Consider the following 15650-nt stretch of genomic DNA (forward strand, 5'->3'; position numbering starts at 1 on the left):
ATACAAAGTCTATGACCTGGAAGATGACCCTTTCTTGACTATGCTGGCACCTTGACCTTGGACTTCCAGCATCCAGAACTGTGAGAAATAACTTTCTATCATTTATAAACCTCCCAGTCAGTAGTGATTTTGTTACAGCAGCCAAGAAAATAACCCCATAACCTGTGGGTATATCTTTCTCAGTTTTTTTGCACTACCCACATCCTTTACCACATTGCTTTTGTGTCCTCAGTAAATGGTATGTGAGAAGGAATTAGCAAGTGTGTTCAAATAAGTTCTGTGAGGCTCCTCTGGATTCTAATTCAATAGGCTCATTCATTTGTCACATTAAAAATTTGCTAAAAAAAAAAAGTTTGTTCCTTCTCATCCCGCTAAATGATGTATTTACATTTCCTAATCTCATAACACCAGGTGTGAACTTTATTTCTCTTCAAGAAGTGTTCATCCGATTTTGAAATTTAATTGTTTTTTTTTTCAGATTTATTGCATCATCAGATTTCTGATGGGTTTGCTAAAACTGAGTTTGCAGCCTAATTGGATTTTTTCCCTTTGTTAGGTAGTATAGTGGTCTTTTGAGACTTCTACTTCCTGACCAAAAGTATAACTCATTTACTTTTTTAAACCTTGATTGCTATTAAGTGTTAATTTTATAGTAAACATAAGGAGTACCCCCTTATAAATCAGTGATAATTTTTACTTTTTAATGATTAAAAATTTTGTATGCTAACTTCACTCAGGACTCCTTAATTTTGAATTCTTATTCTCCCTTGATATCTCCCTTGTTTTGAAAGTCTTCGTTTTTGTTTTTTGCTTCCTAGGTTATGTACTTAAATATGTAATTTTTGGAGCAAGGAAATCTGATAACTAGCTAATTAACTAGAAAAATAAATGATTTAATAACACATTTGATTTTATATAAAGTGATTTTGGTTTTTTTTTTTTTTGGAAAAGTGACCACCATGGGCATACATAGGTGTACTTCTGACCTATATCCTCTGCCCAACGTATGTGCATTCATTAGTGTAGAAGAAATAGAATCAATATCAAATGTCCCCTGGATTCTTTCCTTTTGTCCCTGAAGAGTTCTTATTTGGACCTTGAAGATAACCCTCTTCTCACTCCAGAAGTGCAGGTGTTAAGAGTGAGGTTGTAATTCAGAAAGACCTGAATTAGTGTATTGCTTTCCTGTGGATGTTGTGAAAAATTACCATAAATTTAGTAGCTTAACTACAGAATTTAACATTATATTCTGTAGATCAGAAGTCTTGTCTTATAGAGCTGAAATTAAATTTGGCAGGGTGCATTCATTTCCAGAGGCTCTTAGGGAGGATCTGTTTCTTTGCCTTTTCCAGCTTTTAGAGGCCACACTCTTCCATAGCCCATGCCCTCATCCTCCATATCCAAAGCTACCAGTAGTAGGGTGAGTCCTTCTCACATAACATTGCTCTAACCACCTCTTCTACTTTTAAGGACCATCCCAATAATCTAGGATGATCTTTTTACTTTAAGGTCTGCTTTTGGCAACATTAATTTCCTTTGCCATGAAACTTCATATGTTCATAGGTTCCAGGGATTAGAAAGTAGACCTCTTTAGGAGACAATCATTCTACCTACCATAATCACATCCTGACTTCTGACCTGGACCACAATCACATCCTGGCCTCAGCTCTTAGAATTTGTCCATAATATTATGCCTTTAAAAGCTTAAATTTCCTTGTTTACAAAGTGGGAATAATCATCCTAACTGTGCTTATTTGTGGTTAGGAAATAATGCGGTGATATATGTAGTACTTAGGGTAGAACTTAACAAGAAGGAGTGAATAAATGGTAGTTACACTGTTATTGACAATAAATGCAACTAAAGGATCAGAACACGGGAAAAATCTTTAAAAGAAAAATATGTTTTTATCTGTTACTTCTGTAATTTTATAATTTGCTGATTAGCTATAAATAGTGTAAAGGTACTTGCTTATATATAATTTGGAAGACCATTCACACCATTTTTACAGTTTACTACTATAGACAAAATTGATAATCATAAAAATACAGGATTATTTAACAATATTTCTATTACTGCAGAGCTTAAGAGCATAAATAGGCCCACAGAACACCATTCACTCTCCAGACAGATCCTGTGGACATTTCAAGGATCTAATACTAGCCTGGCATCTTCCATGAAAGCAGATGCTCTTTACATCTGTTTCCTGTGACAGTCACTGAAGGTGGCAGGAAAAAAAAAAATCTACATTTTTAACACAAGCTGCTCAAAAATTCAAGAGCATATTTGGTTTGTCAAGGCAATTTTAAAAATTATTTAAAAGATGAGATTTATAGGAAACATAAGCTTTAAGCAACCAAGAAATATATTTTTCCTGAAGGTCCCTGTAAATAAATATACTGTGTATAATTTCTAATCAGTTGCTTCCACTGAATTCTGAAGGACAATATTTTCAAGTAAAAGGAGAGGGAAACGAAGTAATTGTTCTTTCATTCTAAAACTTACACTAGAAACATTGACCAAATTTACCATTTCTTGCGTACTTGAAACCTAGAGTTTCAGTAAGATATGTAGATTCATACAATTCCTTCAAATTTTTAAAGTTTTCCCCTCTTCTAACAATCTTGTTAACTTAGCTCCAATCCCAGAAGAATTTTTAAGTAAACTCAAAGATATGATTGTTTCTCAAGCACACTGTAAAAATCCTAACTCAGTCTAATTTTCCAAGGGGTCTTTCCTAGAATAATTTTATCAGGCCTGTACAGGGGAAGCAAAACTGAAATAGTAACTTTTAACTTTTACCCAGTCCAGATATTCTGTATATAAAAATAGCTAGAGGGAAATTTTAATGTTGGGACATTATGACAATAAGAGAATGCACATACAGAGTGAAAATTTTGAAGTTGATTTAAACATAATTTTATACAAAAACTATAAGGAGGATATAGTAGACTTTGTTGTATGACATTTGTTGGTAAATAAGAAATTATTTTTCCTTTAATTTGATAGAACTCATTCCTACTGGACCAGATTCTCCTAAGTTTGCAAGATGTGAGAATGTAACTTTCTTATAGCCTTCTATTTGCAATTTATCCTTATAGAAAACAGTCTCTCCATCTAGTGCTATTCAGTATCTTTTTAATCATCACTGTCCAAGATGATTATTGCTGTCAGTTTGATTTGCAGTAATGATTCCTCTTGATTGTACTTAGCTCTAGAAATGGCATCTAGATGTATATGAGTGTGCATGAACAGAAAACATTTTAGTCTGTCCAAGGATCTCCTGGGCTTTGGTGGATATAGTAAATCCATGATGTTAGTCCAAACAGAAAATAGTTACATATCCAGGCAAGTAAAAAAGAAAGATACCGTGCAAGTTCCTACAGAAATGTTCTTAAAATTGCATCTACAACAACCTGTGGTTGTTCACAGACCTTCCTGTTTAACTTCTCACCTGAGAATCATAATATATTGTTCATTATCTAAGAACGTCCCTAAGAAAATTGACATTAATTAGGAAACTAAACACATAGATTAACATATAAGCAAAGCTCTCTGTATTTTTTAAAAAACTGATAATGCAAAGTCTTCTCAAATAAAACATAACCCAAACTTATTTATTTCAAACATATATACCCATAAATACCTCAATCAAAATGTACCTGAATCTCTTAATTAGAAAATAGTAAACTAAATAAATTGCCCCATAGTTAATGTGAATTGATATATTTGATAAATATATTCTTCCACTTATTTCCTCCTCCTAGAATTGTATACATACACTTGACACAACTGAACTTTATTATAAAAGATGCATAAGTATATAGGTCTCTAAAGTCTTGTCTAATGACTCATATATTCAGATCATCTCCTAGTTTGGAAACAAAATATAAAATCTGATATTAAAATAATTACTTTAGAGAGAAAACAAGGTTTTCTAGTAAAAAAAATTATATTAATTCTGCTTGGATTTGAAAGTGTCAAGATAGGAACCTCATATATGAATGCAGCACAGTTAAGAATGCAAAAGAATGCCCTCCTGGAAGTATAATTAGGCCTATAATTCAAAATGCATGTATTTTAACTGTTTTCCTTTATCAAACAAATTACTCCTTTACTTCTAAAGTTGGACTGGTTGAAGTTTTCATTATAGTTAAAATAAATAAATACAAGTTTTTTGTCTATATATAGAATATTTCATAGTAACTTTAAAAAAGAAGACTCAGATGCTCATTATACAAATATATTACTTTTACCTAACTTGTAAAATGTATTAAACTTTCAAAACCTAAAAATGTATGAGATCATTACCATCAACAGTTCAGTAATAAATAAAATAAGCTACAACCAAATAATGTTTTATAGAGCAAGTTAATCAGAAAGATAGTTTTCATATTAATAAAAAGCAGAAAGAAATCATGACTTATCAGCAAAATTCATATGTTAGTGAGAGTTTCAATTGTTACATGTGAATTTCCAAAATATAAAAGCCATAGAGACAGAATAGCAGTTTAATGTATAAATACACACACACACACACACACACACACACACACACACACACAAACACTCCCCAAACTTAAAATTTACTGCACATCAAAGGACACAATCAACAGAGTGAAAATGAAATCTACAGACTGGGAGAAAATATCTGCAAATCAAGTATATGAAAAGGGGTTAAAACAGAAAATATAGAGAACTCCTACGACTCCCCACCACCAGCAAATAAACATAACCACATCAAAAAATGGGCAAAAAAAACCTTGAATATTTTTCCAAAGATGATACTACACAAATGGCCAAAAAGCATATGAAAAGATGCTCAATATCATTAATCATTGGAGAAATGCAAGTAAAACCTATGAGATATCATTTCACACCTGCAAGAATGGCTATTACCAATAAAATAGAAAGCAGTAATTGTGGGCAAGGATGTGGAGAAATTGGAACCCTGTGCAATATTGATGGTAGTATAAAATGGTGCAGCAGCTATGGAAGGCAGTGTGGTGGTTCATCAGCAAATAAAAAAAATAGAGTAAACATATGTATTAGTCTGCTCAGGCTGCAACAACAAAATGTCACAGACTAGGAAGCTTAAACAACAAAAATCTATTTCTCACAAGTCTGGAGGCTTAGAAGTTCAAGATCAATGTATCAGCTGATTTGGTTCCTGGTGTGAGCCCTCCTCCTGGCTTGCAGATGGTTACCTACATTCAGAGAAAGAGAGACAAAGAAAGAGAAGAGCTGAGAAAAGAGGAAGTTGATTAATAGGTATAGAGTTTCAGTTTTGCAAGATGATAAAATTCATGCAATAACATACATATACTTATTACCACACAAGCATATACTTAAAAATGGTTAAAATCATAAATTTTATATTATATTTTACCACAATTAAAATAAAAATGTTTAGTTAGGTCCCATTTATTTTTGCTTTTATTTCCTATGTTGTAGGTTACAAAACCCCTAAAATATTGCTACAGTTTATGTCAAAGTGTGTTATGGCTATGTTTTCCTCTAGGAGTTTCATGGTATCTGGTCTTAATTTAGGTCTTTAATCCATCTGAGTTTATTTTTGTGTGTGGTGTTAGAGAATGTTCTAGTTTTATTTTTTTGAAAAGTAACTGTTCAGTTTTCCCAGCATTACTCGTTGAAGAGTCTGTCTTTTCTCCATTGTGTATTCTTGCCTCCTTCGTCATAAATTAATTGACCATAGGTGCCTGGGCTTATTTCTGGGCCCTCTATTCTGTTCCGTTGAACTATGTTTTAGTACTTGTATCATACTGTTTTGATTATTTATAGCTTTGTAGTTGTTGGGCTGCATCCTGCTGGCTTACAAGGGCTGCACTTGCCCAGCTTCAAGACCAAAGAGCCCAGATTCAGTGACAAAGACATCAATGGTTTAATGAGTAGTTTAATGAGTGTCTGAAGAAGGTCCTAGAGTGAGACCCCACCATGTGTGACAGAGGGCAGGAAACACATGGCATCAGTCTTCACTCCTGGGAAAAGAGGGAGATTACCCATTGTAGGGGAAATTGAGTCAGGCTTGCCCATTGGTTACCAGTGAAACTAGCAGAGGGATATGCCCCTCACCACCCGTTTGAAAAGCTATTATGGTGGATATGTTCTGATATAAAGATTGGAATAATCACTAGCTGAGGTGGGGGCAAGTATTTAGGAAGGTTAGTCATGTGAGTAAGGTGTAGGTGAAATAGACACTGCTCAAGCAGGGTATGTACAGAGAGCAAGAGAACAGTCTTCTAGGGTGGCCTGACTGTACACTAGTATAATCTGAAGTCAAGGAGCATAATATCTCCTGCTTTGTTCTTTTTCTTGAAATTGTTTTAGCTATTCCAAGTCTTATATTTCCATATGAATTTTAAATATTTTAAAATTATTTTTTCTAGTTATGTGAAAAATTTCCTTGCTGTTTTGATAGGAATTTCATTGAATCTGTATATTGCCTTGGGTATGGGTATTAATTGACCATAAATGCACAGTTTATTCTGGGCTCTCTAATCTGTTCCTTTGAGCTATGTGTCTGTTTTTGTTGTGGCACCATGCTGTTTTGATGACTATATATTTGTAGTATAGTCTAGAGTCAGTGATCATTATGCCAACAGCTCTGCTCATCTTTCTCAAGATTATTTTAGTATTATGAATCTTTTGTGCTTCCATATATTTTAAAATATCTCTTATTGTTCTGTGAAAAATAGCCTTGGTATTTTGATAGAGATTTCAATGACTCTGTGGTTTGCTTTGAATAGTGGGGTCATTTTAACAATATTAATTCTTCCAATCCATGAACATAGTATATCTTTCCATCTGTGGTCTTCAATTTCTTTTATCAGAATCTTACAGTTTTCAGAGTACTACCTCCTTTGGTAGGTTTATTCCTAGGTATTTTATTCTTTTTGATATGATGGCGAATGAGATTATTTCCTTTACTTCTTTTTTGATAGCTCATTGTTAGTACATAGAAATGCAATAGAATTCTGTACATCAATTTTTTAATCCTGTAACTATTTAATTCATTGATGAGCTTTAGTAGTTTTCTGATGATGTCTTTAGATTTTCTATGTGTAGTTTAATGTCATCTGCAAACAGTAACAGTTTTGCTTCTTCCTTAGCAATTCCTTTTATTTCTTTTACTTTGCATAGCAAAGGATTGACACTGAAAAAACACGTGACAAGATAGAAAATATTTGCAAAGATAGATCCATAATGTGTTAATATCCAATAGATATAAATGGCTGATACAACTCAACATCAAAAAACCCAAACAACTCAGAGTTCCTGCTGTGGTGCAAAGGTTAAGATCTGGCATTGTCTCTGTAGCAGCAAGGGTTCAATCCCTGGACCAGCACAGTGGATAAGAATACAGTGTTGCTGGAGTTGTGGCATAAGTTACAGCTGCAGCTCAGATTTGATCCCTGGCCTGGGAACTTCCATATGACATGGATGCAGTCAAAACAAACAAACAAAAAACTCATTTAAAAATGAGCAATAAATAAATAAATGAGAAGAACTGAATGGACGTCTTTCCAAAGAGGAAATGCAGATAGCCAAGAGGCACATGACAAGGTGCTCAATATTGCTAATTATTAGAGAAATGCAAATCTAAGCTACACTATCACCTCACACCTCTTAGAATGTCTATCAACAAAAAGCACAGATAACAAATGTTGGTAAGGATGTGGAGAACCTGGAACCCTCGGACACGGTTGATGGGAATGTAAATTGGTGCAGCCAAGAGGGAAAACACCTTGGAGTTTTCTCAAAAAAATAAATAAATATAGAAAATACTAGTATATGACCCAGCAATTCCACTCCTGGGGCTATATAGGAAAAAAAAAAAAAAAAAAAAAAACAAAAAACAAAAAACAAACAAAAAAAAAAACCCAGCAATACTAAAAGACACACACCCCCCCCACCCAAGTGTTGATAGCATTATTTACAATTGCCAATTACGGAAGAAACCTAAATGTCCATGAATAGATGAATGTTTTAAGTAGATGTGATACACACACACGCAATGGAATACTACTCAGCTATAAGAAATAATGACATTTTGCCATTTGCAGCAACAAAGCTGGAGTTGGAGGGCATTGTGTTAAATGAAATAATCAGAGAGAGAAAGACAAGAACATTAAAAATTAAAATAATGTTAATTATATCAAATATCAACTCTTTAAAATTATAGATGGAAAAATATATATAACAAAGCAAATATTCAGTTATAGGCTATTGCCCTAGATATTTCTCTCCAAATTCCCATGTCCCCGATAATATTTTTGAGATTTATGTTTAGCATTTTTGATCATATACAATATCATAATTTAATCTACAAGAATGTTAATACAGATACAGCATATTTTTCTTTCTTTTTTCTTTTCCTTCTTCTTCTTCTTTTTTTTTTAATGGCTGCACCTGCAACATATGGAAGTTCCCAGGCTAGGGATCCAATTGGAGCTGCAGCTGCAGGCCTATGCCATAGTCACACCAGATCCCAGCAGCTCAGCTTTGAGCTGCAACCTATGCCGTAGCTTGCAGCAATGCTGGATCCTTAATCCACTGATTGGGGCCAGGGATCTGAACCAGCATCCTCATGAACACTAGGAATGGTTCTTAACCCCACAGAGCCACAATGGAAACTCCACAGTATATTTTAAAATGAATGGTATTTTAAAGGTAGTATTTGTTTTAATGTTATAGTTGAATTTTTTTCTAGATTTCAGGAAATGATTTGTCTTAAGGTTTTTTAATAACAAAGTCAGGTTATAATAAAAAAATTCAGTACTATTTACTACGTGCCTATTTAATCTAATAATTACTGTAATTACATTATTGTATAATTACAATTTAAACTAATTAATCTCTGTTAATATATAACTCATCTACTATATGTATTATACCAAGATATCTTCACTATTTTAGAACAGAAAATAAAATGCATCATTTATTGTCTAGAAGCAAAAACAATTTTTAGTCTATCGAATATTACAAATTCTGTTTCTCTGACTTGTCAAAGCATGAGGGGGAAAAGGGGAGGGGAAGGGTCGTGCTAGCATTCGCGAAAGAAGCTTTGTTCTGCCTGATCACATGCATAATCAGAGAAGGCTGATCTTTTTGGACATATTCAAGAGGAAGTTGTTTCAGGGAGCTTTTGGGTACATAATCCTATGAGCCTTGGATGGGCATAGCTGGTTCTCAACTCTTGCTAGTTAGTACCCATCCCTCTGTGCCACACTCTCTAAGCCTCCAGTTAGTTAGCGGGATGGGGGTGCAAGTGAACCCAGGTCAGATTCAGAGGAACAAGCAGGAGCCGGGAGCTAGTTAGGATGCAGAGTCTATTTTCCGGGAGTAAAAAAAAGGGAGGAGTGGTCTCATACAAAGGTGCGCGTGTCTCCTGCCTTCACCCAGCGCTCTTCCCCACGCCTGCCGCTCCTGCCTGGAGAACTGGGGGAGCAGAGGGCTGGAGCGTGCGGTCTGCAATTCCCGGCGCTCCCGGTTGCTCAGGGGGGGCGTCCTCGTCGCGCGTTTGGGCGCCCTTCTCGCTTCGCTCGCTGGGTTGGCAGTCATGGGGAAGACAAGGGTCTCCCAGTTCTGGTTCAACCAGTTCGCCAGAGAAGCTGTTGGGCATCTGTTCCAGAAGCCAAAACTACCACCTGGATCCCTCCCGCGGCTGGCTCCAGTAGCGCGCTTGTGTCTGTGAGAACTGCCTGAGCCCTGCCGCGCACAGGGCTCGCAGAGGCTGGGGCGCCGAGGGGAGCCTGGCGAGCGTTCGCCTGGGCCACGGCTGTTGGCGGAGCAGCAGAGGCCTTTTCTGTCTTCGTTCGAGTCAGAGCCAAAGCTGTGATTGGTTGGGTGGGTGTGGGATGAGTGAAGGGAGCAATTTTGCACGCTAAAAAATTTCTCACGAGCGTTGGAGCATTTTCAAGGATCATTCCCCTTTTGGGAAAGCGACTCAACCCCTAAGCCGAGACCGAGGTTTTGTACCCAGAGGTCTACATGCGGGTGGGCGTGGAACTGACCCCTACCAAGAAGGGGAGGGGGTCAGTCCCGCCAAGTGCCTTCTCCGTTTGCTCCCGTCCCAACGAGGCTTGGACACCTCAGTGTCTCCGCCTGAGTCCTTGTTGCCTCTCGCTCCCTCGGTACTCCTGATTCTGAATCAGAAGTCAAGCTGGGAGAGTCTCCGGATACACTTGCCTGGGCTGACCACCGGTGATGGTTCGTTAAATCTCTGGCCACCCAGAAAGCCACAAAAATCGCGGAGATGGGGCGTGAGTAGGGACTATCCCGGTTCCAGGAAACTGGTGGGCACAGGCATTCTCTGTTTTTGTGATGAAGCCCCCTTCCCCCTTCCCCCAGCAAAAGCTTTGAGGGGAAGCAGTAAACTTGGAAGACATTGAACCAAATGGGCATAGAGGGTGTAGGCGTCAGCATAAATTAACCTGACTTCTAAGGAAGTTTTACGGGAAACCTGTTTATTTTTAGAAAAAAACTGGTTGGTGTATATTAATTACTCCTGCTTTTCTAAAGCCCTTCGATGTTCTGCTCCCCTCCACAACACTAGCTTCTATCTTTCTGGATATATTCACGGCAAAGAGCAAAAATGCTGTCGCTGTTGCCAGCTTCCAAAGTTTCCAACGCATTTACAGCAATGTCTCTTGTAAAGTTTGGTCAGATCTTCCCAGCTCAGGGCCAATGTCTGAGGAAGAAAACCGAAGCTCTAGAAGGAACCCTGTAGACTCAGTGTCCAGGCGAACGGTCCTAGGCAGGAGGAAGAGGGGATTTGGAGAGCCGATAAATATCCGTGAGTTAGTTCTCTCCGTGATCAACCTTCCCACACAAACCCTCACGCACGCTCATATGTACACACACACACACACACACACACACACACCACCAAGTGTTGCCTCTAGACTGCCGCTAGAGGGAGGACCGCTGGGCAGTCCTGCGAGGTGGCACAAATATGGAGCCTGTCTTCTCTCGGAGTTTTATTTGTCACTTTTAAAAGGCGTGGAGTGATTGTGATCAAGGGGACTCTACTATGGTTAAGCTGGTACTGAACAAAGGATAAAAATATAAGTATTATCTTCGCAACCACAGATTCCTTTGGTCTTGGGACTTTCTATTCCGTCTTCACTGGGCTGCACACTGCAAGTCACAAGAGCCAGGACACCTACTCACCTAATAAGTGGTAATTAGCTGGTAATTTCTTTTTCCTGAAGGGAAATTTAGGAAAAGGCTGTGGAAATGTAAATCCTGTTCTCTGAAATATTTTTCCTCCTCTGTTTAATCTTCCTCTATAATTTCAAAAATATAGCTGATACATCACTGTATTGGCCAAAATATAAAACTTATTTGGAAACCGAATCGGTCATTTTACACAAGGATAAAGAAACAAAATCCCACTTTCATCACATTTCTGATTTTGAGTTTAATTCCTCACTGCCAAATGGAAATAGTTACAATAACGTTACAAAGTGCCTCTTAACAGTAACATAGAATACTACTTCCTTGTATAAAGGCTCTTAAATTCCCAGTGGATATCTAAGCAAGACAATCGCCTAAAAAAAAAAAAAAAAAAAAAAAAAAGGGTGAGGGTTTGTTTGGTTTGATTTGGTTTGGTTTTCCCACGTCGAATAGTCACATTCATTGTAACCCTGAATTAGGCATGTGGGGGTAAAGGAAGATTTCAGTATTGTCTTTATTGGAATAAGAAGATTGAAATATCTAATCCCGTTTACGTAAAAGGTGTCTTGGTATATTTTAACTAACTTTGCGAAACGAATCGCAATGACTCAAACCAGAGCGAAAAAAGGGAAGTGATTTCCCTTAAAACCAGGTGTTGAGCGCCTTGATGACCCAATACGGGGTGCGCGCGCGCAGAGTGACCAGACCCCTCTCCACGCAGCTCTGACAGAGCTCTCCAATTCGGCAAGAGCATCCGCAGCAGTAATACCACCAGTACACCGTTTCCGACGATGGGCTGGGGGGATGACACTCTGCAGCGCCACCAGCGCTGTTTTCTCTCCTAAGTCAGTCATTCAACCGCGCAAGCAGGTCGCCCTCTGCGCGCTACAACCTGCGGGGCGGGGAGCCTCGGCGCTCACCCCTGGAACTCCGCTGGTGCTGACGTACCTTCAGGCCCTTAAATGTGTCTGTCCCTGCGCAGGAAGGAACAGACTTGGTAGCAGTCACTTTGCCCGAAGGGAATCGCTTCTCAGTTCTTGCAGCCTCAGCTCCGTTTCCCCTCGCTCTTCCTGGATCTGCGTTTATCTCTGTCCTTTTTGCACTGAGTCCCCGCCAACCTCTCCAGCGGGAGGAGCATTTGGCAGTTTGCACCCTAGGAGAGAACCAACTGGGCTTTTCATGCCCTGTGCTTTTCCGGTGGACTCGAAGACCAGAGAGATTAAGAGGTGCGCTCGGGGATAGCTCAAGGAGCAGGAAGCTTCCTCTCTCAGGATTTGGTGGGAGAGTGATTGATCTCAGAGCTGGTGAAAGCGACCTCCCCACTGCCGCACCTGCAACTTGTTTTGGTTTTTCTCAGTCCTGTGTGTGGGGTTCCAACATCAAAGTTTTTCCTCCCTTACCCAAAAAATCTATCTGTTTAATCCGTTCTCCTCCCTCCCGGAGCTATCTCAGCCAGGCCTCCTCGGCGTTCAGTGAGTGGATAGCCGGGCGCGCAGTGTGTCAGAGGCAGCGGAGATTGGAGCGATCAGGCAGAGCAGAAGAGAAGGAGCTGCTGGCGGGGCTCTCTGGTTCCTGGGTAACCCTTTGCCAGGAGAAAGAGCTGGGTGACAGCGAATAAGAAGAGTCTGAACCAGCTGGGACACCACGGGTGCCTAAAAACTGGATTTTAATCGCCGTTCTCGTTGTGCGTCTCTGTTCCTTTTCTCATTTGGTAACTAGTCGAGAGAAGCGTTTGGCACGAGCACTCTGCGGGACCCAAGCTCCCGGCTGCTCGCGATCCGTGTGTCCGCTGCTGCGGGAGGAGCAGAAGGAGCGGAGGGGAGGAAGCCAGCGGATGCTTGCTGGAGCCTGGAGGTAGGCAAGGGGGTGGGATCCTGATTGCAGCGCTCAGCCCAGATTCCAAAAGGGTGTCTGGTTTCATAGAGCTGAGGTATTCTCCCCCCTTCATTTCCTATCGCACCCTCCCCTTTTTGGATTCAGGCTCAAGAACAACCAGATTCACAGCCCTCAAGGTGGACTGCCATCAGCCACTCATTGCCTAAATGGCTTGCTCTCTTCATTTGATTGTGTAGCTTCTCCAGGAAGTTGATAGCTTGCAGATTTAGAGATGGTCCAACTTGATTTTATTCGGTTTCTTAAAGGGTGTGTTTCCTGTGGGCAAGAATTATGGGAAATGAATGTCAGTGTCAAATACAACTGCAACAGCTGCTTGGAAATCACCTCCTTTCTCCCCACCCCCAAAAGTTTTCCCAATGCAAGTTTTCTTAATGCCCTGAAGTAGTGCATGGAGACTTGGCTTGTTTCAATGTATGTAAACTGGGGAGGAGGCTCCTCTGCTATTTTTAAAATGCAAGCTATCAAGGGCATTGTAGTTTTTTCTTTCTTTTATTCCTTATGTTGCCACTATAACAAAGCACTGTGAGTGTAGAGAGAATGGAACACTTTAAATCTGTGGGAATGATGAAAGACTTTGCTGTTCCCAGTCTTGCATGAAGTTTTTATTTAAATACCTGATCTTTTTTTTTTAGTTAAAAGAGGTAATTCGAGTAAGACTGGATGAATATTGTGGGTACAATTCAGCACGGTAAGACTTTGTATATAGTGTTTATAATTGATCCCTATACTTGCATGTTACCTAATGGCAGAAACAGCATGAAATGACAGAAACAGCCTTGATTTTTTTGGACTGTGGGAGAAATTTTTAAAATCAATATTGAATTTTATGTGGCAAGAATATAGATGCATTGATGAAAACAGAAAGGCAAGTTAACTTTAAGAGGGTGGTTTATTGAAAATCGCTTCCTGAGATTTCATATCTACATATGGTAATCAGTGAAATAAATGAACCAGTTAGTATTCCGAGCTTGCAATACTTGGCTCTGTAGAAAGACGGCTGTTACATTTCATTTCCAAATTCATTTGTGAAAATAGAATAATGTTGGATGGGTTTACTAACTTCCTCACATGTGTGTGCTATAGATTGAGAATGTCCTACAGAGCAGAGAGAGACAAGGTCCAAGATCTGGCCTCATTACACAATGCCATCTCTCCACTACAAGGCATCCTTCACATAAGCTGCAACTAGTGGAATCTGGAGCTCCTTCCTCTCCTACTCTGTATACATGTAGCTTCCAATTTGGACCTAAATCTCCCTGCAATGGACCTTTTCACTCATATTCTTCCTCATAGGACAGCTATGAGTTGGGGTTGTCCTGAATTGACGTAAGTTAATACCCCAATAATGAATTTTATAGTTGTTGGGCATCCTGCCAAGCCAGGTGTGGAGAGAGAGGGTACGTTGGAGTCGGGGCTAGAGTAAATCATCTGAAGTGGTGAGATGGTAGCTGGGAACATGGGCTGTACTTAAGGAGAAATGAGGAAGTGTGGAAGGGAAGCAATAAAACTAAAATCTGAAGGGTGCGTGTGTGTTCATGCTCCCAGAGAGACGGATTATTTTCAGTAGGAATCAGCCCTATATTTGTGCATGAGTGAGTTTATCTCAAAGGTCAGACTCCTTGCTTAATAAAAGCTTTAAAAAGAATTGAGAATCCCAAGAAAATAAACAGCTCTCATTTGTAGTTATTGACTTTCAAATAAACTCTTCAGTTATAAGGTCTGAAACAGTTTTTTTCTCAAATTTTAGTGCCTAAGAATGCAAAACAATTGAGATTTATGACCTCTAACACAAAAGAAATTGGTTCAAGAGGATCCAATTAAGTGCAAGTTTAACACCATGGGGGATTCCAGTTCTCCTAGTTCAAAAATTACCCTGTGAAAAATACAGTCTTGGTGCTGATGAGCTTGCTTGTGTTGGGGAGAGTGGTGTAACTCATATTAATCTAAAAACTTTTCATAGTATTTATCTTTTGAATTTTCGTTGTTTTTCAAGATCATTGCCATTATTGTTATTATCATGTCTGTCTTGTTAGTTGATGGCTATTCTCAAATACCAAACTTCTATCATTTGTACATTTAAAGTGCTGGATGGTGGCCATTTGAGAGTAAAACCAGAAGGCACTAAAAATAAGGTTATGGAAATGCTTTATGATTATTGAGCATTAATTCATTTTAAAAAATCAATTTGTTGATTGGTTGGTTAGAGGATAGCTTTAAATAAACATTATGATTATCTTTTCCTCATTGAATGGAGGACAATTTTTAAAAGATTTAAAATCTTTAAAAGAGTTTAATGTGCTAGTCTTTGTTTTTCATATATTTACATATTTATATTTTTCCTAATAGTGCATAGTAATTTAAGTAGTTTACCTGAAATTATGAAAAGATAAACTTAAAAATCTCTAAATCATTTTTTCTGCTAACTCTCTTTGTTTTCATTAATAAAACTTCACAAATATTTCATAAAAGTAAAGCAAGTGATTGCTGAAATCCTGAAGCCAGTGGTAAAATTTGTCATTTCTTTTGGGTCTTATTTTGCATCTGAAATTTCATTTCA

General features: G+C 38.5%; 2 protein-coding genes and 1 long non-coding RNA gene across 13 annotated transcripts in view; 1 reads left to right on the plus strand and 2 right to left on the minus strand.

The window, feature by feature from the left end:
- Nucleotides 1-797: 797 nt before the first annotated feature.
- Nucleotides 798-9789, minus strand: LOC146396957 (uncharacterized). The gene is made up of 2 exons (XR_014827617.1): nt 9391-9789; nt 798-5205 (listed from the first exon to the last, which is right to left on the minus strand). It is a non-coding gene; the product is annotated as an uncharacterized LOC146396957 (long non-coding RNA).
- On the minus strand, nt 8144-13026 carry LOC146396958 (uncharacterized). The gene is made up of 2 exons (XM_084996684.1): nt 12146-13026; nt 8144-10771 (listed from the first exon to the last, which is right to left on the minus strand). Exon 2 carries the CDS (start codon nt 9943-9945, stop codon nt 9610-9612), a length of 336 nt encoding a protein of 111 aa, XP_084852810.1. The 5' UTR covers nt 9946-10771; nt 12146-13026; the 3' UTR covers nt 8144-9609.
- Nucleotides 11936-15650, plus strand: part of PCDH15 (protocadherin related 15) — a 1617506-nt gene continuing 1613791 nt past the window's right edge. For 7 of the 11 annotated variants that reach the window (XR_014827605.1, XR_014827606.1, XR_014827607.1 and 4 more), the window contains exon 1: nt 11936-13051. The gene's annotated coding sequence lies outside the window, so the exon portion shown is untranslated. Of the gene's footprint in view, nt 13052-13725; nt 13782-15650 lie in introns of all 11 variants that reach the window. The other 4 variants (XR_014827612.1, XR_014827610.1, XR_014827616.1 and 1 more) reach the window with 1 other exon arrangement.

Source organism: Sus scrofa, chromosome 14 (assembly GCF_054392235.1).
Source record: "Sus scrofa isolate SSC_HxYL_T2T_F1_AM1 chromosome 14, Sscrofa_HxYL_maternal_Yorkshire_Landrace_v2.0, whole genome shotgun sequence".
Taxonomy (NCBI): Eukaryota; Metazoa; Chordata; class Mammalia; order Artiodactyla; family Suidae; genus Sus; species Sus scrofa.